At 43.9% G+C, this 25,917-nt stretch overlaps 1 protein-coding gene across 1 annotated transcript in view; it reads left to right on the forward strand.

Annotated features, from left to right (window-relative positions):
* The window catches only part of LOC310645725 (protein FAM169B-like), a gene marked incomplete at its 5' end in the record, with an annotated part of 43,414 nt that extends 35,099 nt beyond the window's left edge, over nt 1–8,315 (forward strand). The window contains 3 exons of the mRNA XM_083371714.1: nt 1,147–1,275; nt 3,080–3,147; nt 7,080–8,315. Coding sequence (XP_083227840.1) covers nt 1,147–1,275; nt 3,080–3,147; nt 7,080–7,289 — 407 coding nt within the window. The 3' untranslated portion in view covers nt 7,290–8,315. The remainder of the gene's footprint in view (nt 1–1,146; nt 1,276–3,079; nt 3,148–7,079) is intronic.
* Between the last annotated feature and the right edge of the window lie 17,602 nt (nt 8,316–25,917).

Here is a 25,917-nt window from a genome sequence, read left to right on the forward strand (position 1 = left end):
GCCCTTTTATGACTCATGGACTTCAGCTCCCAGAATTCCTCAGCTAGGCGCGTTGGCTGAGGAATTCTGGGAGTTGAAGTCCACAAGTCATAAAAGGGCCAAGTTTGAAGACCCCCTGATCTAAACTTACTGTGCCTTGTTTAAGGTTATCTCATTGGAAGGACAGAATCCTCGACTTCACAACCACAATTAGGATCAAGCCTTTCCATTACTAAGCAAGTCAGTTATTAAATGAGCTGTAACCTGTCTTACAGCCCTTTGGGCCACGGTGGTTAAGCAAATCACTGCGGTTGTAAACGGAATCACATGGCTTTTAAGTGAATCTGCCCCTCCCCCCATTGACTTCTTGTTGGAAGCTGGCTGGGAAAATTGGAGATGGTGATCACATGACCCCTGGACACCTATCAATACATGGCAGTTGCCAAGCGCCTGAATTGTGGTCATGTGACCTTGGAGTTGTTGTGATGGCCATAAGTTTGAGGACCGGATGTAAGTCACTTTTTTTCAGTGCCATTGCAAATTGTATTGCTAAAATGAATAGTTCTAAGTTCAGGACTATCTGTATTAATAATTGAAAATTGCTGAATGGAATGATTGGATGGGGCTGGGAAGAAGAAGTAATATATTGCAACGTATTTTTTGCATCTGCAAAACGGAATGATCAACACAGTGGATTTAATCCTTTGCCTTTGAAGTATGGTCCCCATTTTGAGTAGGCACGGAGGAGACGATTGTGATTCTATGGATAGGAAGCAATAAATAACTTCAGCTGGAGAGACTGGAAGAGCAGGGGTTGAAAGTAGCAAGAATTTGCACCTCCTTAATGATGAGCTTCTCCGTTCAGTCATGTTCCACTTGTGGAGATTCCACGGGCCCGCTGGTCTCTCCACACCTTCCCATCTCGCACTACTTCTTTGAGATGTTCAGTGCTCTGGCTGGTGTTAGCTTTGATGGTGTCCGGGTTCCTTTATCATGGTTAAGGCCAATTGTGGCGTGCTTAGCTTACGATATTGTGTGAAACTAATTGTTCTTTGTAGTCCACAAAGCTGGCTGAGGAATTCTGGGAGTTGAAGTCCACAAGTCTTAAAGTTGCCAAGGTTGAGAACTCCTGCGCTACTTCTCACATTCCTGCTCTTCCCTGTTCAGTTTGTCAGAAGTTCTTGGAGACTCACCCAATGGAGCAGCCTCGGCTATGGGAAGCGGAAGCCCCCGGGGACTGGACCCAGCGCGTTAACATCTGGCTAAAATTGCAGCTGGAGCAAAGCTTTCCAAAAAGTGAGTTGAAGAATCAGGATATTTGACACACCTGTTCATTGATATATTTCACAATTACGTGTAAAAATTGCAGAGGGCCTCCTGAGAACAATAAATCACTTTTTGGGGAAATAGACAGATTTTTTTTTGCCCTACTGTGGCTGCATATCTGTTTCTCCAATCAGGACCTGGTCCTTTTTGCAAGGAAAGGCAATATAGCAGTCCTTGATTGGTGAATGCCTTGTTTAGTGATTGCTCGTAGTTACAGAAGTGATGAAACAAATAATGTTAGCTATCAACCCTTGCATTTACCACCTTCCCAAGTCGGTAAAGCATTTATGTAAAGATCGGTTTAAAGGTAGACCCCAGTTGGGACCAGCCCATTTGGTGGTTAAGCAAAGCAGTTGCTATGTGAAATCATAATTATGCTTTTGATCAAACCTCAACTTTCCTTTGCTTTACAGACCTGCAAAGGGGCTAAATGGGAAGATTAGTTGTAAAGTTACTTTTTTGTCTCTGTTGTAACTGCAGGGATTACTCGCACTTGTAAATTTCACAGATGCTCTTTGTTACTGGATAAAATTATTGCCCGTTTTTTAGAGTCCGTCTTGGCAAATTTAACTCCTGCTTTTAATCGCTGCACCAAACTGGCCCTCTCTGTGATGAATTTATTTATCACAGGTGGTCTTGAGTCTGATATCTTTCTGAGATATTCAGATAATTCAGTTTTTGTCTGTTTTTTCTTTAACCTATCAGAAATAACCAGTAGAGTTCCCAGAGTGATTTCCTATGCGATTCCCTTAGATTAGAGGTGAGCAACTATGGCAATTTTATCACTCCTGGACTTCAACTCCCAGAATTGCTGAGCCAGCATTCAACTCCCAGAATTCCTGAGCATGGCTGTCTCAGGAATTCTGGGAGTTGAAGTCCACAGGTCACAAAGGGGGCCACAGTCGCCCACCCCTGCCTTAGATCCTTCCCCTTTTGGACTGCCTGATTTTCTCCTTTTTAAAAGCTTTTACCATTTGCCTTTCTTGCCCTCTGACAAAATCATTTGCTGTTGAAACAAGAAACCCATTTTAAAAAACCCAATAACAACAATAAAACAAGGGAACGGATTAAAAAGACACAAGTACACACACAAAACTCATATCTCGCTGCCGGCCAAGGCAATCGTTTATCTCGTTAGGTAACTTCCAGGGAACTAGAACTCTGCTCTTCCTAATTCCTCTCTTTCTGCTTTTTAAATATTTTTTCCTTTGCTGAAGCTTAGTAACATTTTTCAAGGAACCAAAGGAAAAAAAAAAGATAGCTGGTTTGAGTCTCGGAGGAGATCAGAGCAACCACATCTCCATCCCCAAGCCATTCTGGTTGCATATTATGGGATGGAAACAATCTTCTTTATGCTGTCTCAAAACCTTCCCCTCCAAATGTAAATGCAGGATTGTATGTTGCATCGCTAGCGTCACCTAGTGGCAGAGGTCCACAGCTGGCCACGAGAAATATTTGCTGCGTTGTAATCCTAAATGAGTTGGTTTAGAACAGGGGTAGGCAACCTTGGCTCTTTTATGACTCGTGGACTTCAACTCCCAGAATTCCTGAGCTATGCTGGCTCAGGAATTCTGGGAGTTGAAGTCCACAAGTCATAAAAGAGCCAAGGTTGCTTACCCCTGGTTTAGAATCTGGATTTCTTGTTGTAGTTGGGCAGGGATGGAAGCCTTGAGCAGGTAAGAGAAGAGCGGTAATTCTGAACAGTCCTTAGCGGCTGTCCAAAGTGATGACAAGGAACTTTCCCAGAGCTACTTACAAGAAATGTCTTTTCTAGATGCGGATCAAAGTTCTCCCACGCCAAAGGGTCCAGATGACGAAGCAGAGGAAGAACGGAGAAATACAGTGAGCTGATAAAACTGGTGCCTGTATAGTGTGCTTCAGATTATTTGATCAGAGTTGGAAGGACAATGAACAGATGCCTCCTCAGGGCTAGACTTACAAGCTAGAAGGTGGAGGTTCCTTCTGGGTTGGTTTCTGAACGTTTTATTACCAGGCTAGGTAACATCTTCAGCAGAGTTTAGGGGATGGCAGTGTTCTTCTGATTATAAGGGCTTTGTGTGGTCAGTTGTTCTTGTGATGGGTCAGGTGTGGGTGTGTCAAGGGAGGGTCCTGTGATGGGTCAGGTGTGAGTGTGTCAAGTAAGGGTCTTGTGATGGGTCAGGTGTGGGTGTGTCAAGGGAGGGTCCTGTGATGGGTCAGGTGTGAGTGTGTCAAGTAAGGTTCTTGTGATAGGTCAGGTGTGGGTGTGTCAAAGGAGGGTCCTGTGATGAGTCTTGTGATGGGCCAGTTGTGGGTGTGTCAAGGTCTTGTGATGGGTCAGGTGTGGGTGTGTCAAGGGAGGGTCCTGTGATGGGTCAGGTGTGCGTGTGTCAAGTAAGGTTCTTGTGATGGGTCAGGTATGGGTGTGTCAAGGGAGGGTCCTGTGATGGGTCTTGTGATGGACCAGTTGTGGGTGTGTCAAGGTCTTGTGATGGGTCAGGTGTGGGTGTGTCAAGGGAGGGTCCTGTGATGGGTCAGGTGTGCGTGTGTCAAGTAAGGTTCTTGTGATGGGTCAGGTATGGGTGTGTCAAGGGAGGGTCCTGTGATGGGTCTTGTGATGGGTCAGGTGTGGGTGTGTCAAGGGAGGGTCCTGTGATGAGTCTTGTGATGGGCCAGTTGTGGGTGTGTCAAGGTCTTGTGATGGGTCAGGTGTGGGTGTGTCAAGGGAGGGTCCTGTGATGGGTCAGGTGTGAGTGTGTCAAGTAAGGGTCTTGTGATGGGTCAGGTGTGGGTGTGTCAAGGGAGGGTCCTGTGATGGGTCAGGTGTGAGTGTGTCAAGTAAGGGTCTTGTGATGGGTCAGGTGTTTGTGTGTCAAGGGAGGGTCCTGTGATGGGTCAGGTGTGCGTGTGTCAAGTAAGGGTCTTGTGATGGGTCAGGTATGGGTGTGTCAAGGGAGGGTCCTGTGATGGGTCTTGTGATGGGTCAGGTGTGGGTGTGTCAAGGGAGGGTCCTGTGATGAGTCTTGTGATGGGCCAGTTGTGGGTGTGTCAAGGTCTTGTGATGGGTCAGGTGTGGGTGTGTCAAGGGAGGGTCCTGTGATGGGTCAGGTGTGAGTGTGTCAAGTAAGGGTCTTGTGATGGGTCAGGTGTGGGTGTGTCAAGGGAGGGTCCTGTGATGGGTCAGGTGTGAGTGTGTCAAGTAAGGGTCTTGTGATGGGTCAGGTGTGGGTGTGTCAAGGGAGGGTCCTGTGATGGGTCAGGTTGTGAGTGTGTCAAGTAAGGTTCTTGTGATGGGTCAGGTGTGGGTGTGTCAAGGGAGGGTCCTGTGATGAGTCTTGTGATGGGCCAGTTGTGGGTGTGTCAAGGTCTTGTGATGGGTCAGGTGTGGGTGTGTCAAGGGAGGGTCCTGTGATGGGTCAGGTGTGCGTGTGTCAAGTAAGGTTCTTGTGATGGGTCAGGTATGGGTGTGTCAAGGGAGGGTCCTGTGATGGGTCTTGTGATGGACCAGTTGTGGGTGTGTCAAGGTCTTGTGATGGGTCAGGTGTGGGTGTGTCAAGTAAGGTTCTTGTGATGGGTCAGGTATGGGTGTGTCAAGGGAGGGTCCTGTGATGGGTCTTGTGATGGGTCAGATGTGGGTGTGTCAAGGGAGGGTCCTGTGATGAGTCTTGTGATGGGCCAGTTGTGGGTGTGTCAAGGTCTTGTGATGGGTCAGGTGTGGGTGTATCAAGGGAGGGTCCTGTGATGGGTCAGGTGTGCGAGTGTCAAGTAAGGTTCTTGTGATGGGTCAGGTATGGGTGTGTCAAGGGAGGGTCCTGTGATGGGTCTTGTGATGGGTCAGGTGTGGGTGTGTCAAGGGAGGGTCCTGTGATAAGTCTTGTGATGGGCCAGTTGTGGGTGTGTCAAGGTCTTGTGATGGGTCAGGTGTGGGTGTATCAAGGGAGGGTCCTGTGATGGGTCAGGTGTGCGAGTGTCAAGTAAGGTTCTTGTGATGGGTCAGGTATGGGTGTGTCAAGGGAGGGTCCTGTGATGGGTCTTGTGATGGGTCAGGTGTGGGTGTGTCAAGGGAGGGTCTTGTGATGGGTCAGTTGTCGGTGTGTCAAGGTCTTGTGATGGGTCAGGTGTGGGTGTGTCAAGGGAGGGTCCTGTGATGGATCTTGTGATGGACCAGTTGTGGGTGTGTCAAGGGAGAGTCTTGTGATAACTCTTGTGATGGGTCAGCTGTGAGTCATCAGAGAGAGGCTTGTGATGGGTCTTCTGATGGGGAGGTTATATTACAACCAAAGCCCTTATAAACAGAACAACACCGAGACTGACATCCCCTAAACTCCGCTCTGAAGATGTTACCAAGCCTGGTAACAAAACGTTCGGATACCAACCCACAAGCTCAGAGAACGAACCTCCACCCTCATCCTACATCCGAGCTACCGATATTGTTAATTTATAAACTTAGTTAGTCAAGACTGGGTGAAAACATCCATTGTAGTTAAAACTGCTCTTTTTTTATTAAGACCAATGGACAGTAGGTGAATTTTAGGCCTGGTTCTCCAAACTCCTCCCAATACCATGATATATATCTGCTTTCTGCTCTTCTCTAAATGCTAGACTTTGTCAATTGCAAAATATCTTTCATGCCACTTTTAGCGCAGAGTCTCTTTTGGGAATTTATTAGCTTTTTTTTTTTAACTTTGTGTCACTTCGATTCACTTGTTTAGTGAGATGGTGGATTTGATATATAAATAAGTAACATAAAAATATTTATTTAAACTCCACAAAAGCACAAAATGCTTGGCCAGCTACAATCCTCTTCTTACCAGGATCAATCTCTGTTTGCATTCACGCATGCATAAACATTGGCATGCAAATATGCATATATATATATTTTTAAAAAGGTATTTGGGTGTTTTATTGAAATATTGCCCTATGCTAAAGTTGGGAATAGAACTGAAAATTTCTTTAGAGATTTCCCCCCTTCAAATTTAACTTGTATACAGGATATAGAATAAGGAGCTGGAAGGGACCCTGGAGGTCTTCTAGTCCAACCCTCTGCTGGAGCAGGAGATCCTATGCCATTCTGGACAAATAGCTCTCCAATTTTTTTTTAAAAAAAACCTCCAGAGATGAAGCATTGACAACTTCTGGAGGGAAGCCATTCCGCTGATTAATTGTTCTCACTGTCAGGAAGTTTCTCCTTAGTTCTCTGTTGGTTCTCCTTGACGAGCTTCCATCCTTTACTCCTTGGAGAATAGGTTGACACCATCTTCTCTGTGACAGCCCCTCGAATAATGGAATAGCTATCATGTTACCCCTAATCCTTCTCTTTGTTCGGCTGACATACCTAGTTCCTTTAACTGTTCTCGTACGATTTAGCCTCCAGACTCATCTTTGTTCTTCTTCTCTGCACTCTTTCTAGGACCTCAGCATCTTTTTTGTATTGCAGTGACCAGAATTGGACACAGTATTCCATGTATGGTCTCACCAGTGCAGTATAAAATGGTGCTAACGCTTCACGTGATCTTGGAACCATCCCTCTGTTGATGCAGCCTAGGACTGCACTGGCCTTTTTTTTAAAATAACTTCATGAAGACAACTATCTCTTGTGCCCTGCCCCACTCAGACCATGCCCTGTGTGGATTAAAATGATCATCAGTTGGGCTGTATTAGTTGTCTCCATAATTTCTAACTTACAGATTTCCTGCTTGAGCAGGGGGTTGGACTAGAAGATCTCCAAGGTCCCTTCCAACTCTGTTATTTTGTTATTCTGTTACTCGATTATTCTGCATCTGTTTTGATTTAAGAGTCTTGGCTGTATCCCACATCTTGATATTTTGCTGGACAAACCCATGGCACGTCTTGGTGACCGGAGAGAGGCCCCGGACCTTCCTTCTCAGAGCGATGAACTTCAAGTTCAGTTGAAAGCTGAAGAACAGAACATTTTGAAGAAAAGAGCGGGCAGAAGAGAACCAGCTGCAGAGAGGGTTGCGAAGCACTTGAGGACAATGTCCTAATTTTTGTAAACGGCAGAAGCAAAACAAAACACAAGACGGAACCACCGGAAAGCTGAAGATCGAGGAGCAAGTCGGAACACCGCTAGTGAATATTTCTTAATCGATGGGACATATTTAGGTGACTCTACGCCAGAGTTTCTCAACCTTGGCAATTTGAAGAGGTGTGGACTTCAACTCCCAGAATTCCCCAGCCAGCTGGGAGTTGACGTCCACATACAGGTAGTCCTCGAGTCAACGAATGTAACGGAGCCTGCCAATTCCATTCATAACTCGAGGATTCGTACCTTGAACGCGATCACTCCCTGCTTTTGCCCACCCATTCGCTAATCAAACGCACGGCTTGTTCAGTGCACATGAGGTATCTCAGGGTGGGGAAGGCCATGGGGGGGCCCTAGTGATGGAACAGGCCCCCAAGACCTCCCCGGCCCACTGAGATACCTCATGCTTCTCCCTCCCTTCCTGCTGCGCACGATTCACTTACCTTGCAAAGATCTTGCTGCGGTTTCTGTGCCTTTGAGGGAGAGGAGAGCAGGATGATTTCCCTTCTGGAGGGGTTGTAAATGCTTTTTGCGCCGAGAGTGAAATGTTCTGGGGCGGTGTGTGATCTCGCGTGACTTCAGGCACCCACCTGTTCTCTGCAAAAGCGGAGATTACGGTCCCCGGAACCTTTCACTCTTGGCGCATAGAGCATTTCCAAGCCACCTCTCGTCTCCCTCGGAGACAAAGAAACGGCGGCAGAGAGGAGATAGGTCTTCACTCTGCAGTGAGTCCGATGCGGCAGGATGGGAGGGGGAAGCAGCTGTGGGGAGCAGAGGGGGGGAATAGGGTGAAGGTTGCAGAGCCTCTGCGGTGGTTCATAGGGGCGAACAACTGCCCCTATGAACGGGCGCTAAGTGAAATGTCGTTAACTCAGGCATTAGCCGTACGATACTTGGGAATCGCTGCTCTACATTTTGCTATGACTTGCTGTAGTGACACAGGTTCCATTAGAGTGACCTGTTTAACACAGACACTATAAAGCATGGATGAGACATAGTCCACATGTATTGCATTTTTCTTTTTCATTAATCTTCTCCTTAGCATATAATTTAGAATAAAAATCCACAAAGGCTTCCTTAATAAAATCCTGTTGAAACACCATTTTTCCCTTGTGTTCAATTTTGTCTATGTTAGAAGCCCTCTGCTTTTTCCTTAGTCTATAAGCTAGCCATCTACCTGGCTTATTAGCATTGCAAAAAGTATTATGCCTAGCAAACCTCAAATTGGTTGCCACTTGATCAGCCATTAATTTATCAAATTGTCCTCTTAATAGCTTAATAGCCTCCTTAGTCTTCACATCCGATGGATTCAAAGTCAAAGCATTCTCTTTTTCCTTAATTTCATTCTCCAATTCTTTCCTTCTAGCTTCCAAAGTACGTCTATGCTTGTTGTTCATATATATCAACACCCCTCTCATATAGGCCTTGCTAGCATCCCAGACCATATCCATAGAAGTATCCTTATTCATATTAATTTCAAAAAAATCCTTCATTCGCTGTTTACACTCTTCCACATTTTTCTGGTTTCTAAACAAATTCTCATTTACGCGCCACGAGCACCTATCTCTGTTACCCTTATAATCTCTAACCATACTGGGCTATGGTCAGAAATAGCTCTTGCACAAATCTTTACCTTCTTAATCCTAGAAAAAAAATCATTAGTCAGCAAAATAAAGTCAATCCTAGAAAAAGATTGATGTCTATCAGAAAAAAAAGTATAATCCTTTTCATGCGGGTGTGTGTCACGCCAAATGTCTCGCAATTCCAAATCATCCTTCATTTCAAAAAAAGACTTAGGCAGTCTGGCATGACACGGAATACGCTTAAAAAAACCAGCCTTATCCATCTGTACGTCCAAAACGCCATTCCAATCCCCCATAAAAATAAACGATTTGTAATCCAACTGAGTAAGCTTTGTGTGAAGTAAGCTAAAAAAGTCAGCCTGTTGTTGTTGTTGATTAGGAGCATACAGTCCAACTAAAAGCGTTTTTTTACCTTCTAACAACAAATCTATCATTACGTATCTTCCATGCTTATCTGCTTCAATTAAGTCCGCTGTTATAGCACTTTTAACATAAACAACCACTCCATTTTTCTTATTCACTGCAGAGGCAACAAATTGCGTACCCAGTCTTGAATTCAGTAAAAACTTTTGGTCCATAGCCCTAATATGCGTTTCTTGCAAGCATATAACATCAGTCTTAAATTGTTTTAAATATACAAAAACTTTCTTTCTCTTCTGAGGCGAATTTAATCCATTAACATTCCAAGTCAAAAATTTAGTCGCCATTCTTGTCGCCCCGAAGCTTTTGGAGCACCTCTTCAATGGCCCTGCCTCCTTTGGGCCGCGCTCCTCCCACTGCCTCGCTGTAAGTGCGCTTTGAAAATTCCATAAACTTCTGCTGGTCTTGTTCTTTTATTTGTTTTGCTCTTTTTAAAGCAGCACGCGTCACCCTTAGCTCTCCAGCATCAGCCAACAAAGTTGTAGTTTGATCCCCTCCAGCACCATCCTCCTCTGTCTGGCCATCTTCAACCTCATGAGGTTTTTCTTCACCAGATCCCTTTGCCGCTTCCAGAAGTGATAGTGGGGTTGCTTTTAAAACATTATTGTAGAATTCACGCGCCTGTGCCACAGTAACCAGACGGTATCTTTTACCTTCATACATCACCACCAGCCCTACTGGAATCTCCCATCTGAACCTTATATCACGTTGTTTAAGTTCCTGCACCAGAAATGCATAGTCCTTTCTTCTCCTTAAAATCTTTGGAGGAATTTCCTTTAAAACCAAAACTTCTGGTCAGCGACCACTACTTTAGTATCATAGGCAGCTTGGATAACTTCATCTCTAATTTCTCTCTTTGTAAAGTAAACCACCACATCTCTAGGTAGCTTCCTCTGTCTGGCAATCCATGAATTTACACGAAAAGCTTTATCCATACATCCCTTTATTTCAGATGCTGGCTGACCCAATACTGCTTCCAGGGCTTCAGAAATCAGCTGCTTTAAATCTTCTTTAATATTTTCTTTTAAGCCCCTAATTCTGATAGCATACTGCATCTGGTGAAACTGAACAAGGCTTAACTCTCTGTCCACTTTGTCTTCATTCTCCAATACCTTTACTTCTAGTACAGCATTTTTTTGAGTCAAGTCTTCCACTTTTTCTTCCAAACCTTGTACACATTCAGCCACACTTTCTACTGTAGATAAAATGTCTACCCTCATCGCACTAAATTTCTCTTCCATCCTCTCTTCTATTCTCTCCTCCATTTTTGCCAATTTATCACCCAATGTTTCTAAAATTACCTGGGCATGCTTTTCAAGGGCATCTTGTAAATCCTTCGATGTCAATGCAGCAGGAGGAAGCAAGGCTTGCAACGATGTCTGTTGCACCGGAGAAGTTCCAGCACTCCGAAGAGTTTTTGAAGGAGGTTTAGCCGCCATCTCTTACTTTCACTTGTGACGCACTTTCACTTTAAGTTTAAAAAGTTCATTAAGCTCGAGAGTAAAATATAATAATCCTCTTCACCTTTTCCTCTTGTACCGCTCTGCCTGCTCCTTTTATTCCAGAGTCTTTCCTTCAGGCAGGGGTGGTCGCAAACGCCTGGCTCTGCTCCAAAAAATCCGGAGCAGAGACGCTGACCAGCTGGGAGCGACCCAGGCTACGGGGGAGTTCGATCCTTCAGCCGCCCAAGCTTTAAGCTCAGGCGGCCCCGGAGAACTCGACCCCTACCTGGGGCCTCACCCCCTCCTCTTCTCCCGAGGAGGGGGCTTCAAATTCACCCGAATAGCTGATTGGCGCTGTTTCGGGTGAAAATTACACAGCTGAGCCGCGGGCAGCCCGAAAAGGCTGTCTCCGGCGCCGCGCCGCCACCGGAAGTCGCATTTTTCTTATGATCACTCGTGCCTCAGTCACCTCCCGTCTAGACTGTTGCAATGCGCTCTATATGGGGCTGCTCTCGAAAAGCATCCGGAAGCTCCAGCTGGTTCAAAATGCAGCGGCCCGCATGGTTTTGTGCAGACCTTGTGCACAGGTGTCACCTCTTCTGCGGGAGCTGCATTGGTTGCCAAATTGCTTGCGGGTGCAACTCATGGAGCTGGTTGTCACCTTTAAAGCCCTTCATGGCTTGGGACCTGGTTATCTGAGGGACTGTTTCTTGCTGGTCATATCTGCCCAACCCCGCAGTGCGGAGAGACGAGGAATGTTGTGGGCCCCATCCCCTAAGGAAATACATCTGGTGAGACCCAAAAGAAGGGCCTTCTGTGTGATGGCTCCCTCTCTTTGGAAAATTATCTCTTCAGAAATTAGACTGGCCCCCGCTTTACGTTTTTTCGTAGGGCCTTGAAGACTTAATTTTGCTGGCGGGCCTGGAGAGGCCAGAGTGGGATGGAGCCCATCAAATGGCTTCATTGACTATATGTTGCGCTGGGGTGGGTGGGCGGGCGGTTATTGTTTTTTGTTGTTGTTTTCCTTTTCTGTACTGTGTTTTTGTTGTTTTTTTGTTGTTTTTTTGTTTATAGAGTCGCTGTCAGCCAGTAGGCGACTATATAAATTTTCTAAATAGATGAAATAAATTATCACCCCACTGGATCTGCATTGGCAGAGGAGAGGATCGCTATGGACCCCAGCGGGCAAGGAATTCTGGCCAGGGGGAGGGGTGTCCAGGAGAAGGGCCTTCTGTGCTGTGGCCCTTTGGAACATCGTACCCCCCCCACCCCACCCTGAGGTGAGATTGGCTATCTTTTGCCAGATGGTTTGGGGGATCAATGGGGGAACATCACATTGGAGTTGGGTGTTGAATTAAGAGGCAATCCCACCTCCCTGCGCATCCTTTCCCCCCCATCTTTTAACTATACCTTGAACGGGGCTTCTATTTTTACTCTCTTAAAGATATTTGTTAGGGTTTTTAAAATTATTTTTATTTTTCCATTTCTTCCACAAACAAATCAACAAATACACCGCAGTACATAGATACATACTCGTAAGTTTGGGTGCTGCTTGCCCATTTCCCCTTTTACCCTCCTTCTGACTCTTTCCCCTTTTCTACTTTCTTTTTCCCTTTCTCCTTTCTTTCCTACTTCCCTCTTCTTCCTCTCCTCTCCTCTTTCCTTCACCACTCCCCTCCCGTTTCTCCCCACTTCTCCTCTTTTCCTCCAACCTTCCGACTTTCTTCCTCCTCCTCTACATTCTTTTTAATGTTTTAAGGTGCTGGTACTTACCTTTAAAGCCCTACATGGCCTAGGCCCGGGATATTTGCAGGACCGTCTGCTGCCAGGAACGACCTCCCATCGCCCGGTGTGCTCACACAGGGAGGGCCTGCTCAGGGTGCCGTCGGCCAGACAATGTCGGCTGGCGACCCCCAGGGGCAGGGCCTTCTCTTTGGGAGCGCCAGCCCTATGGAACCAACTGTTCTGTACCAGCCTGATACCGGCCTTGCAGAAAAGGCAACCCCTTTACAAACGAATAACGTCTGCCAAATTTATTACAAAAACAAACAAGACACGAACCAAGATACAGGAGCTTTGAAACACTATCTGAGCGGTTGCTTTCAGCAAACCAGCCCTCCCACACAATTCCTTTATAAAGAGTTCAGGGCGTGGCTTCTCTCTGACTCCTTCCGAGAAGCCCCACTGCCTTCCTCTGTTTACTCCTACTTGACTGCCTCCTGCGTCGGGCGTCCTTGAACAAGGCCAGCTGTGGGTCATCTTCATCCACACTGTCAGGCTCACACAGCTGGGTCTCCATGGTGACCAAGTGGGAGGGGCCTGCCTGAGGGCTATCATCAGCAAGATCTTCAACCCCCTCAGCAAGGTCTTCAACACCCCCCTCCTCCTCTGAGTCGTCCGACCCAACTGCCGAACCCACAGGCTGACCCTGAATCACAACACCAACTTCCCCTTGAGCTCCGGATGGCCCCGGATCTCCGGTTCTTTCACCGCGGCCTTAAAACATTCCTTTTCCATCAGGCTGACCTGGACTGACGACAGGGATTTAAAAATGTTTTTTTTAATTTTTAACTTCAATTTTAATTTATTTTATTGGGGCTGTTAATTCTTTTTAACTTTTGTATCGTTGTATTCGGGAGATAGGGCGGCATAGAAGTCCCAAAAATAAATAAATAAAATAAATCATGTTAGAAGCCGCCCAGAATTGATTGCTATGAGATGGACGGCCAATAAATGCGACAAATCAATAAACGATAAAATAGTTTTAAAGGGTATTTAAATAGAAAGGAATCCCTGAAATGAAATTCTTGGCTGATTTTCATTTTAAATCCTGCACTTATTTATTTGTATCCTGCCTTGGATCCAGTCTTCGAGTTATGACCACTACTGAGCCCAACATTTATGTCGCTAAGCGAGACATTTGTTGTGTGGCTTTTGCCCCATGTTATGACCTTCCTTGCCACAGGAGTTAAGTGAATCACTGCAGCTGTTAGCAGCATGGTTGTTAAGTGAATCTGGCTTCCCCATTGCTTGTTGGAAGGTTGTAAAACGTTGACCCCCCCCCCAGTTGCCAAGCATCTAAATTTTGCTCGTGTGATCATGGGGAGATGACAAAGGCCATAAGGGTGAAAAATGGTCATAAGTCACTTTTTCCAGTGCTGGTATAACTTTGAATGGCCACTAAATGAATGGTTGTAAGTCAAGGACTACCTGTCAAAGTTTCAATAGCTTCCCGGGTTCTCATAGCAATCGGTTAATTTTCATCTTCCAATTTTTTTTTAGTTGATCAAAGATCACTCTAGATTGTTGAATGCCTACAATGAGGGTTCCTCTTTTGCAATCCCGCCTCTTAGATCTTGATCTAATTCAAATTGATTAGGTTTGCCTAAATGAGACCATTCTTGGCTTGATCTTTAAAGAAAAAGCACTCTGGGTGGCTGAAACCAAATAAATACTTGGCCTCGTTTTGAAACAGGACGTGGTTGCTGGATGGTTGAATCCAGTGTGTCACAGCTTTTTCTCTACCCCCCCTCCTTTTCTCACCCCTTAAAGAATGTAATTTGGGATCACTGGATGGGTCACTTGTTCTGGGAAGAATTAGATAATCATTGACAGAAAGGAGTCTAGGTCTCACGACAGATTTGATTATTCTTCTAAGACACATCCTGATTGTTTGCAATGATCTAGCCAACCATTAAGTACTTTGTAGGAAGAATGAACACTTCTGATCTGGGGAACAGAGGACAGTGGATTAGTAGGCTTTTGTGAATCTCAAAAAAAAAAAAAAAAAAAAGGAAAAGGAAAAAAAGAATGCAAATGTATCTGGAACTCAACGTAGTGAAACCATGGTAATTAATGATGTTATAAACTGAGCTGGCATGGCTTTGTAAGTTCATCAGGTCTGCTAATCAGCCAAACAGCAGGAGCAAAAACGTCTTAAGTTCCATCCAGTCTAAAGTAATTTAAAGTAAAATAAGCCACTAGGATGGATAATTAACCTAAAACGTACTAGGAGGGAACTATAAAAATGGAGGTGGCTTAGTATAGATTCAGAGGAGATTCTTGCTCTGAAGTTATTTTGAAAATCAAAACTAAATTCATCGAAAGGTTTTGAAGACTTCAGTCCTTGGCATGATCTGGTGGCAAGTCGTTAATTGCATTATGTGGACATGGTATTAGTTTTAGGTGATCTTAGATCAGGCAAAAACCACCCCGTTCATTAGCAAAGAGAAAAAAAAATCCTTGTTCTGCTTTTAAAGCGATAGGAAAAGGACGAACTTTTTTATCTTGGCCACAGGGTGGTGCTATTGCACTTTATTTGAATTTATTTAATTTCCTACTCCCCCCTATAGAGGCCGTGAACTTTTTTTCCTCTGCTCCCAAGAGTGTTTTCTTGTTTGATCTGCATGCAATATATGAAACACATCTTAAACATATTGAATAAAACAATGTTTGCTGCTCTGTGCTATCTTACTTTTGCCGTTTCGGCATAGCACCTGGTGATCAAAGGTAGACATTGCATCAAGTATGCCTCAGCATTAGATTGACAGACAGACAGACAAATGATAGATAGATAGATAGATAGATAGATAGATAGATAGATAGATAGATAGATAGATAGATAGATAGATAGATAGACAGACAGACAGACAGACAGACGGGTGTGTGGGTGGGTGGGTGGATGGATGGATGGATGGATATCTAGGTAAATAGGTGGATAGATAGATAGATAGATAGATAGACAGACAGACAGACAGACAGACAGACAGACGGGTGTGTGGGTGGGTGGGTGGATGGATGGATGGATGGATGGATGGATATCTAGGTAAATAGGTGGATAGATAGATAGATAGATAGATAGATAGATAGATAGATAGATAGATAGATAGATAGATAGACCTTTATTGTCATTTTTTTACTGTGGCACATTAAAAATGAAATTTTGTTGCTTGCTCTCAAAAGTATACACATACATAACACACATTTAAACATGCTATATATTTGAAAAAAGTCTATAACAGTAATTAAATTCAAGGTGTGGAAGATGCTTGTGGTCTACCTTGAATAAGGGAGTTTATTGCAGTTGGATACCTAGGTTACCTTGGTCAATTTCAGAAATCTAACCAATTTGGAGTTAGTAAAACATAAAACGTAGACTAATAGCACTGAAAGGGGCCTTAGTGGTCTTCTAGTCCAATCTAGCTCAAGCAAGGGACCCTCTACCATTCTGGACAAATAGCTGAGGCTAGAACATAGGAAGAATAGTTTCAGGAATTGGGGAGGTCTAGTTTAATGAGAAGAAGAACTAGGGGTGACATGATAGCAGTATTCCAATAGCTAAGGGGTTGCCACAAAGAAGAGGGAGTCAAGCTATTCTCCAAAGCACCTGAAGGAGAGAAGCAACCTAGAACTAAGGAGAAATTTCCCGACAGTGATAACAATTAATCAGTGGAACGGCTTCCTTCCAGAAGTTATGGGTGCTCCATCCCTGGAGGTTTTTAAGAAGAGACTGGGCAGCTTTTTATCCGGAATTGTATACGTCTCCTGCTTGAGCAGGGGGTTGGACTAGAAGACCTCCAAGGCCCCTTCCAACACTGTTATTCTTGAAAACCTCCAGTGATGGAGCACCCACAACTTCTGGAGGCAAGCCTTTCCACTGACTAATTGCTCTCACTGTCAGTTAATTTATTTTTAATTCTAGGTTGAATCTCTCTTTAACGATCTTCCACCCATTGCTTCTGGTGCTTTGGAGAATAAGTGAATTTCTTTCTCCTCTGTGACAGCCTCTCAAATACTGGAAGGACACGTCCATGCTAATCCTTCTCTTGGATAGGCCAGGCCAGTGGTAGGCAACCTCGGCTCTTTTATGACTCATGGACGTCAACTCCCAGAATTCCTGAGCCAGCCATGCTGAGGGGAAAGGGAGAGGTTTCCAAGCTGAGCCAGGCTGGCTCAGGAATTCTGGGAGTTGAAGTCCACGAGTCATAAAAGAGCTGAGGTTGCCTACCCCTGGGCTAGGCATATCTAGTTCCCTCAATTGGCCATCATACAGTTTAGCCTCCAGACCCCTAATCATCTTTCTTGCTGTTCTCTGCACTCTTTTCTAGGGTCTCAGCATCTTTTTTTTGTATTGTGGTGGGCCGAACCATTTGCATTCTTCCAAGTGTGGCCTCATTCGTGCAGGATAATAATAATAATAATAATAATAATAATAATAATAATAATAATAATAATAATAATAATAATAATAATAATAATAATAAGTTGGAAGGGACCTTGGAGGTCATCTAGTCCAACCCCCTGCTCAGGCAGGAAACCCTATACCATTTCAGATAAAGTGATACTATCACTTCCCGTCATCTTGATGTTGTCCCCCAGTTGATGCAGCTCAGGACTGAATTGGCTTTTTGGGATTTATTTGCCTTGATGCTATAAGACGCTGAAAGATGCTTTCAATTTTAGAAGACTTTCTCTTTATAGATCTGTGTTGGAACTATATGTGTTACATAACATTTTGTTTATGCTAAATATCTTGGTCTGAAGTGTTTCAGAGCTGAATAGGGGGTGAGGATAGAGCAATGAAAGTACAGTGGTAGCTTGGTACTCAAGTGCATGCAACAAAATTTCATTTTAATGTATGCTAATTAGTGTACATTTAAAGTGACAACAAAAGTCCTATTCTATTCTGTTCTGTTCTATTCTATTCTATTCTATTCTATTCTATTCTATTCTATTCTATTCTATTCTATTCTATTCTATTCTTTCATTCCATATTTTCTATTCTATTCTATTCTATTCTATTCTATTCTATTCTATTCTATTCTATTCTATTCTATTCTATTCTATTCTATTCTATTCTATTCTATTCTATTCTATTCTATTCTATTCTATTCTATTCTATTCTATTCTATTCTATTCTATTCTATTCTATTCTATTCTATTCTATTCCATTCCATTCCATTCCATTCCATTCTACTCTATTCTATCTCATCAAAGTTGGTACTCAATGCATTTTGACATGAAAACTTTGTCCTGGTACTCATTGTTTGTTTGGTACTCAGCACATAAGCTACAGCTTGTCGTTGCCAGCTGCCTCGTGACTCACTACATTAGAAGTAGTCCTCAACTTACAACAGTTCATTTAGTGACCATTCAAAATTACAACGGCACTGAAAAAATTGACTTATGACCATTTTTCACACTGATGCCCGTTGCAACATCCCCATGGTCACATGATCTACATTTGGATGCTTGGCAACTGACTCATTTTTATTTTTTATTTTATTTTATTTTTATTCCATTTATATCCCGCCCTTCTCCGAAGACTCAGGGCGGCTTACAAACTTAGCAGTAGCCTTCATTCTATGTATATGCCTGCTTATTAGGGCTTTCACACACACCCAAGCGGCATTATTACAAAGTCAGCTTATTGCCCCCAACAATCTGGGTCCTCATTTTACCTACCTGGGAAGGATGGAAGGCTGAGTCAACCTTGAGCCTGGTGGGATGCAAACCTGCACTAGTGTCCTGGGATCACGTGATTCCCTTTTGTGACCTTCTGACAAGCAAAGTCGATGGGGAAGCCAGATTCACTTCACAACCTTGTCACTAATTTAACATCTGTGGTGATTCACTTAATGACTGTGGGAAGAAAAGTTGTAAAATGGGGCAAAACTCACTTAACAACTGACTCACTTAGCCACATAAAATTGTGATCGTAAGTTGAGGACTGCTTGTATTCCTTATGGGAAAAATGTATTTGGTCATCAGCGTTGTTGGTACTCATTGCACCTTCCGAAACCCAACGAACAGTGAGTATTGAGGCACCACTGTCTACAATTAATACCTGGGTGTTGTGGGAAAATGAACTGCATCTTGAGAACTCTTCTGTGTGAGAAAATTCCGTTTTCTCTGTTTCCTTATTTGTGTCTCCTTGGCCTTTTCTCTGGCTGCATCTTTCCAAAATGCCAGGCAAAGGGCAAAGATATAGATTTAGAACTGGCAGAAGCACATTCAGATCTTGAAATGGCAATAATCTGGCTTTGCCCCAATCATTATTCTTTTGCATACATTGAGGAAACAGCATCGTAGTGAGAAAGCAGTTAGAAGGTGGGGAACGAGGAAGAATGCACAGGTGGCCCTCAACTTATAAATCCCAGAATTTCCATTGCTAAGTTTGGCAGTTGTTACATGAGTTCCAGATTTTAGGACCCTTTTTTGGCCACAGTTGCTAAGTGAATCACTGGAGCCGTTAAGTGAATCTGACTTCTGTCAGATCTGCTCGACTCAGATCCTTAGGAAAGAAAGACAGACCCTTGACTCCCATTTGGTTGAAGTGGTAGGTTCTTTTAATAAAGGCAAATGGTTGCAGCGAAGGCTAGATCTGAACTATTACCTTGCAGAAGATCACAATTTTCCCCTTTCCCTGGCACTCCTCCCTTGACCCCATGCAACAGGCTCCAGTAGCATCCCAGTTTGATATTTTGGGAACCACATTGAAACTGGGTGCTTCCTGAAGGGGTTTCACATTTCGTTCGGCAGCCAGGCGTCCTTGGTGGCTGGTTCATCCTGTTTTGATACTGTTCTGTACCAGCCTGCTACCAGCCCTGCAGAAAAGGCAGGGACAACCCCTTTACAAACGGCAAGAGGCTGGAATTACGCCTGCCAAATTTATAGCTACAAAAACAAACAAGACACGAACCAAGAAACAGGAGCTTTAAGAAACACGAACTATCCAAGCGGTTGCCTTCAGCAAACCAGCCCTCCCACACATTCCCCTTATATAGAGTTCAGGGCGTGGCTTCTCTCTGCCTCCTTCCGAGAAGCCCCATTGCCTTCCTCTGTTTACTCCTAATTGACTGCCTCCTGCGTCGGGCATCCTTGAACAGGGCCAGCTGTGGGTCATCTTCATCCACGCTGTCAGGCTCACACAGCTGGGTCTCCATGGTGACCAAGTGGGAGGGGCCTGGCTGAGGGCTCTCATCAGCAAGATCTTCAACCCCCTCAGCAAGGTCTTCAACACCCCCCTCCTCCTCCTCTGAGTCGTCCGACCCAACTGCCGAACCCACAGGCTGACCCTGAATCACAACAGATACCTCTGGTTCCCGTCAGCTTCTCTCTCTCTCTCTCTCTCTCTCTCTCTCTCTCTCTCTCTCTCTCTCTCTCTCTCTCTCTCTCCCCTATATTGCACTTTCTTCTCTCCAGCTCAGACTTCCCCAGATTCCTCCCCTCTTCTGATTTATGGCGGGATGACAATAAATTGTTGACTTTGCTTGTTGGAAGCTGGGAAGGTTGCTGATGGCCATTTACGTGACCCCGGGACAGTGCAACCGCTATTAGCAATAGCAATAGCAGTTAGACTTACAGATCGCTTTGTAGTGCTTTACAGCCCTCTCTAAGCGGTTTACAGAGTCAGCGTATAATCAGTCTAAGTCCTTGTTTTACCAACCTTGAAAGGATGGAAGATTGAGTCAACCTTGAGCCGTTAGGTTAGGATCGAACTCCTGGCGGTGGGAACGCAGAGTCAGCCTGCAATACTGCTCTTCTAACTGCTGTGCCACCACGGCTCTTTAAATACATCAATACATACCAGCTGCCAAGGGCCTGAATTTTGATACGTGACCATAGCATTGTTGTGATGGTTGTAAAGGTGAGGACCAATTGTAAGTCACTTTTTTTCAGTGCCCTTGTAACTTTGAGCAGTTGTTAAATGAACGGCATCACATTACTAGATGATCTGTGTGTCTCCTGGATGCTTCTGTAGATCAAAGAATTCACTATCCACTTTCCCCGGTTGCCAGACAGTTGTCCTTAAGGAGTCCGGAAAAGTCAATCCAGAATCTCTGGAGGTGGAATTTTCCGCTGTGGCAAAGATCTTAAACATCAGAAAGTTTTAAATGTCAAGAAAATATTTATAGCTGCAACTTATATCCCTTATTTCTGTGGCAATGGAAAAGAGTGCTGGAATGAGTTCTTTGTGGCTTCTCTTTATGTACTTTACCACTGCTGCCGTCTGCCTGCCTGCCTGCCTGCCTATCTGTCTGTCTGTCTGTCTTTCTGTCTGCCTGCCTGCCTGCCTGCGTCTCTGTCTGTCTGTCTGTCTGTCTGTCTGTCTGCCTGCCTGCCTGCCTGCCTGCCTGCCTGCCTACCTACCTACTTACCTATCTATCTATCTATCTATCTATCTATCTATCTATCTATCTATCTATCTATCTATCTCATAATGAAACAACTCTGGATAGCCTACAGCATCGAGACACCATGTCTCTCATCAATCATTTTTCCATCAGGCTGAATGTCTTAAGTTCCTCAAGGCCTTGTATCATCTTTGTCACTGTCCTCTGAACCTTTCCTAAGTGGTCAATAACTTGTTTGTATCCCATAACAAAATAACAGAGTTGGAAGGGACCTTGGCGGTCTTCTAGCCAACTCCTGCTCAAGCAGGAGACCCTATAACCATTTCAGATCATTGGCTGTGCAACCTCTTCTTAAAAGCCTCCAGTGATGGAGCGCCAACGATATCTGAAGACAAGCTGTTCCACTGGTCAATTATTGAATTATTTGTAATGTAGACCCTCCAACAACCCTGTGAGGTAGATTGGGCTAAGAGAGAGACGGAATGGCCCAAAGTCACCTGAGGGTAATTTTTCCTAGTTGAAGGAGATTTTTGTTCCTCTTAGCTTAGTCTTCCAATTTGTTCAGACCAGACGTGATACTTCAGAGAATAAGAAGTTGCCACAGACAGATGTTAGTAGCACTCTGTTGTGCATGATTGAGAGACATGGTCACGGTGTAAAAACTTCAGTTCTGGCATTGTGTTGGGTGATTTACTGTATTACGTACTGCGTGCAGTTCTGATGTATTCAGTAAAAGCTATTTAGCTCTGCCCAGGATTTCTCTGGAGAAAGTGAAGCTAGGTGAGAACGGATTGGGACTCAGGCAAAGGAAATCCCTGAAAGACAAGACTGTGTCACCAACAGCAACAGCAATTTCATTTATCCTCCAGGACTGTAGACTAGATAGAGAAAGAAAAGAAAGAAAGAAAGAAAGAAAGAAGGAAAGAAAGAAAGAAAGAAAGAAAGAGAGAGAGAAAGAGAGAAGAGAGAAAGAAAGAGAGAGAGAAAGAAAGAAAGAAAGAAAGAAAGAAAGAAAGAAAAAGAAAGAAAGAAAGAAAGAAAGAAAGAAAAAGAAAGAAAGGGAAGGAAGGAAGGAGAGGGAGGGAGGGAAGGAAAGAAGGAAGGAAAGAAAGGGAGAAGAAAGAAGAAAAAAGAGAAGAAAGGGAAGGAAGGAGGGGAGGAAAATGAAGGAAGGAAAGAGGGAGAGGAGAGAAAAGAAAGAAAAAAGAAAAGGAGGGAGGAGAAAAAAAAAGGAAGGGAAGAGAGAAAGTGAAAGAAAGAAATATCCAAATAAGGTGATCTGCTTCCATACTGGGTCAAAAAAAAATCATGCAACCATAATGTAAACATGATGTATGAACTAGCTATTTCTGGCACCCAGATTCAAGTGGTTTTAATAGATATAAATATATATTATTTTCTTTTGTTATTGATACCACCTTAATGGTTGATTGGCAATTACCAAACATTCAATTTAAATAAATAAATTTTCTATGAATTTAATAATGAGGTTTGCCAATAATCTTTCCCATGGTTTACAATAAAGCTCTTATAAAAATGCAGACCTCGATTCTAAAATATATTTTAAGAAATGCATTATATTTGAGAGCTTTGTCTGGAAAAAGTAAGGCCTCATAGGCAAAACTGGACAAAAATGCAGGGCCTGGAATATATATCAATGTTTAAATATAATGCACACATTTGAAGCACGACAACATTACACTTAAAATACTTAACAAATGGAGAAATGGAGAGAAATTGAAATTGACAGTTTTTTTTTTCATCTGTCATTCCTGCTTTAGCGGGCATGCAATGTTCTGTGTTGTAAGACTAATTCCTACATAAATTGCCTAGGATGTAACAAAGTGTTTTCAGCAGCAGCCATTCGTATCCAATAATATAGATCAAGATGCCTTTATGGAAAATACAAGATTTAACAACTTTAACAGAACTTAATAGACTAGGATGTTACACAGGGGTTTGGTAAGGAACGAAGCATGTGGCAGCTGCTTTCAAAAGTGACATGCATAGTAAAATAGATTCAGCTGCATTTGCAAAAATAACAGAATAACACAGTTGGAAGGGACCTTGGAGGTCTTCTAGTCCAACCCCCTACTCAGACAGGAGAGCCTATACCATTTCAGACAAATGGCTGTCCAGTCTCTTCTTAAAAACCTCCAGTGTTGGAGCATTCACCACTTCTGGAGGCAGGTTGTTCCACTGGTTAGTTGTTCTAACTGTCAGGAAGTTTCTCCTTAGTTCTAGGTCGCTTCTCTCCTTGGTTAGTTTCCATCTGTTGCTTCTTGTCCTGCTTTCAGGTGCTTTGGAGAATAGCTTGGCTCCCTCTTCTTTGGGGCAGCCCCTGAGATACTGGAACACTGCTATCATGTTCCCCCTCGTCCTTCTCTTCATTAAACTAGACATACCCGATTCCTGCAACCCTTTCTCAGGTTGAGTTACTTGTGATGCTACAAAGGAGTTGCGGTGGAGGTCAAAAAGGGTGGCTGATGTTTTCAGCCTCGTTTATACAAGATTTAACACTTTTACCTGGTGTGAGTAGAGAAAGATCTTTGTAGCTTATCCGTGAGCTTGTATATCAACAATTCTAATGGCATCGGGAGGGTGAACGTCTAACCTTCTCACAAATTCCGACGAGGGGGAAAAAAAAATCTCTCAGAAAATAGCTCAAATGTAAGGTTAATTGGAGCCAGAAATGTCAAACTAATGTAGCAATTTACCCTGGGAGATCGCCCTGGCCTTTGAGTGTAGCAATAGTATACACTACTGAATAGAATCACAAAGAAATATAATAGGGTTTTATGTAGTCTCCTGTCATATTAACCATTCTTGGCAATTAATTTCTTGTTGCGAGGATGTTTGGTTGCCCTAGAAATAGGTTTGTTCATTCTTTACAGATACCCATGAAGGCCAATTCAGCTGAGAAGAAATTCAACGTGCACACTTGATGTTTTGTGTGTGTGTGTGTGTGTGTGTGTGTGTGTCATTACATGAAGGAGATTACAGTAGGGAAGCTCTTTCTGAATTGTGGGTCCCTCTCAGAAGTACTTGGAGTACTTCAACCTGTGGGAAACAATAGAGGTGCAATGCACCAAATTCTTGTTGAATAAAAGAGAGTATGTGTAGTTCAGGGTTGAGTTGTGGAGTCCTTGGTGCTCTCTGAGCTTGGTGGTATGCTTGCAGATGCTTCATTGTCTGGTTAGGTAACATATTCAGTGCATGAATAAGTTAATTAGCTGGGTAATGAAATGTCTTCAAGAAAACAACCAAGCTCAGGGGGCAATTGGTTCATATTTACGACGGCAGCAGTGTCCCAGAGTCACGTGATCATCTCTTGCAACCTTCTGACAAGCAAAGTCAATGGGCAATCCATGTGACTTACTTAAAAACTGCGGTTCCTCACTTAATAACCGTGGCAAGGAAGGCCATAAAATGTGACAAAACTCACTTAACAAATGTTTTACTTAGCAACAGAAATGTTGGACTCAATTGTGATCATAAGTCGAGGATTACCCATATAGTTGTCAGAGTTTGGGAATGACGCTCAAATTCTCTCTCTCTCTCTCTGGCCTCAGGTCCAGCCACCTTGGATGGACATCATTTTCCACCCGTGGACACATTTGGAAGCAAAGGAGCATCTCACCCAAACTCTTGTCCAACCAGGATCTGGGCTTTCAGTTCAACCCATCTATCAGAAAAGGATGCTTTTCTACAGGAAAACTATTGAAAAAGTTTTCACGGCCAATTGGCAAGTATTTTGGCTCAACCTAGCGAGATGGCAGGTTCCTCCAGTCCTCCGAATCACCTTTCCGAATGAAGCTCCTCTTTCAAGTCAAGGATATTACCACGGCTTGAAATTAATTTGTGACAAAATGTCATATTATTATAGTGCAGCATCCCGGGGGATAAATATGGCCTTTTCTTGAGCTTTCATGGCAACACTGTATATGGGACTGCAGAGAATTGCAAGGGAGGTTTTGTCTTTAGCAAATGTCATGTTACCGGAAGAACCGAGTGCTTAAGTGGCGATCGCAGAACGAACCACTGCCGTGATGATTCGAGGGGTTGTGACATTTTCCTCCCCCCTCCCCAACCTCCATATCTCATCTCTAATTGCAGCGGGTGCCTTTGGGGTGACATCTGATTAAGAAAGCAACAGGGCGGCTGACAGATACCCATAAATCTGATTCATTGACTAGCAGAAGATTGCGCCAATTTTCGCAAAGAAAGCCTGCTCTCTTTTGAAACAATGGCTATCTTTAAGCTTGTGCAGCTAAGTCCTCAATTTATGACCAACATCTGAGCCCAAACTTTCTGCTGCTAAGCAAGGCAGTCATTAAGTGAGCGTTGCCCCATTTCACCACCTTTCTTGCTGCAGTTCTTAAGCGAATCAGTGCAGTTGTTCGGGAAGCAACATGGTTGTTAAGAGAATCCAGCTTCCCCCGTGGATTTGCTTATCAGAAGGCTGCAAAAGGGCATCATAGGACCTCGGGACACTACAACCATCACAAATACGAGTGAGTTTTGATCGTGTGATCATGGGGAGACTGCAACAGTCATACATGTGAAAAACAGCAACTTTTTAAAAATGCTGTTGTAACTTTGAACAGTCACTAAATGAACCCTTGTAAGTTGAGGACTGTCTGCATATGTTGGTGGGATAGTCATCAGCAACTCACTAGCCATGAACGCAACCTGGCCTCTGGAAAATGTTCTGTACTTGGCCCCAAAAGAAATGTACTTAGTTGGTCTCTAGGCTTAAATAAAGGGCTTCCCCCCACTTTTTTCCAATTTGAACAAATGAGATTAGGATTCCGGTTGTTGTTGTTAGTTGCAAAGTCGTGTCCGACCCATCGCGACCCTATGGACAATGTTCCTCCAGGCCTTCCTGTCCTCTACCATCTTCTGGAGTCCATTTAAGATCACGCCTACTGCTTCAGTAACTCCATCCAGCCACCTCATTCTCTGTCGTCCCCTTCTTCTCTTGCCCTCAATCTTTCTCAGCATTAGGC

Source organism: Vipera ursinii (assembly GCF_947247035.1).
Source record: "Vipera ursinii genome assembly, chromosome: 11".
NCBI lineage: Eukaryota > Metazoa > Chordata > Lepidosauria > Squamata > Viperidae > Vipera > Vipera ursinii.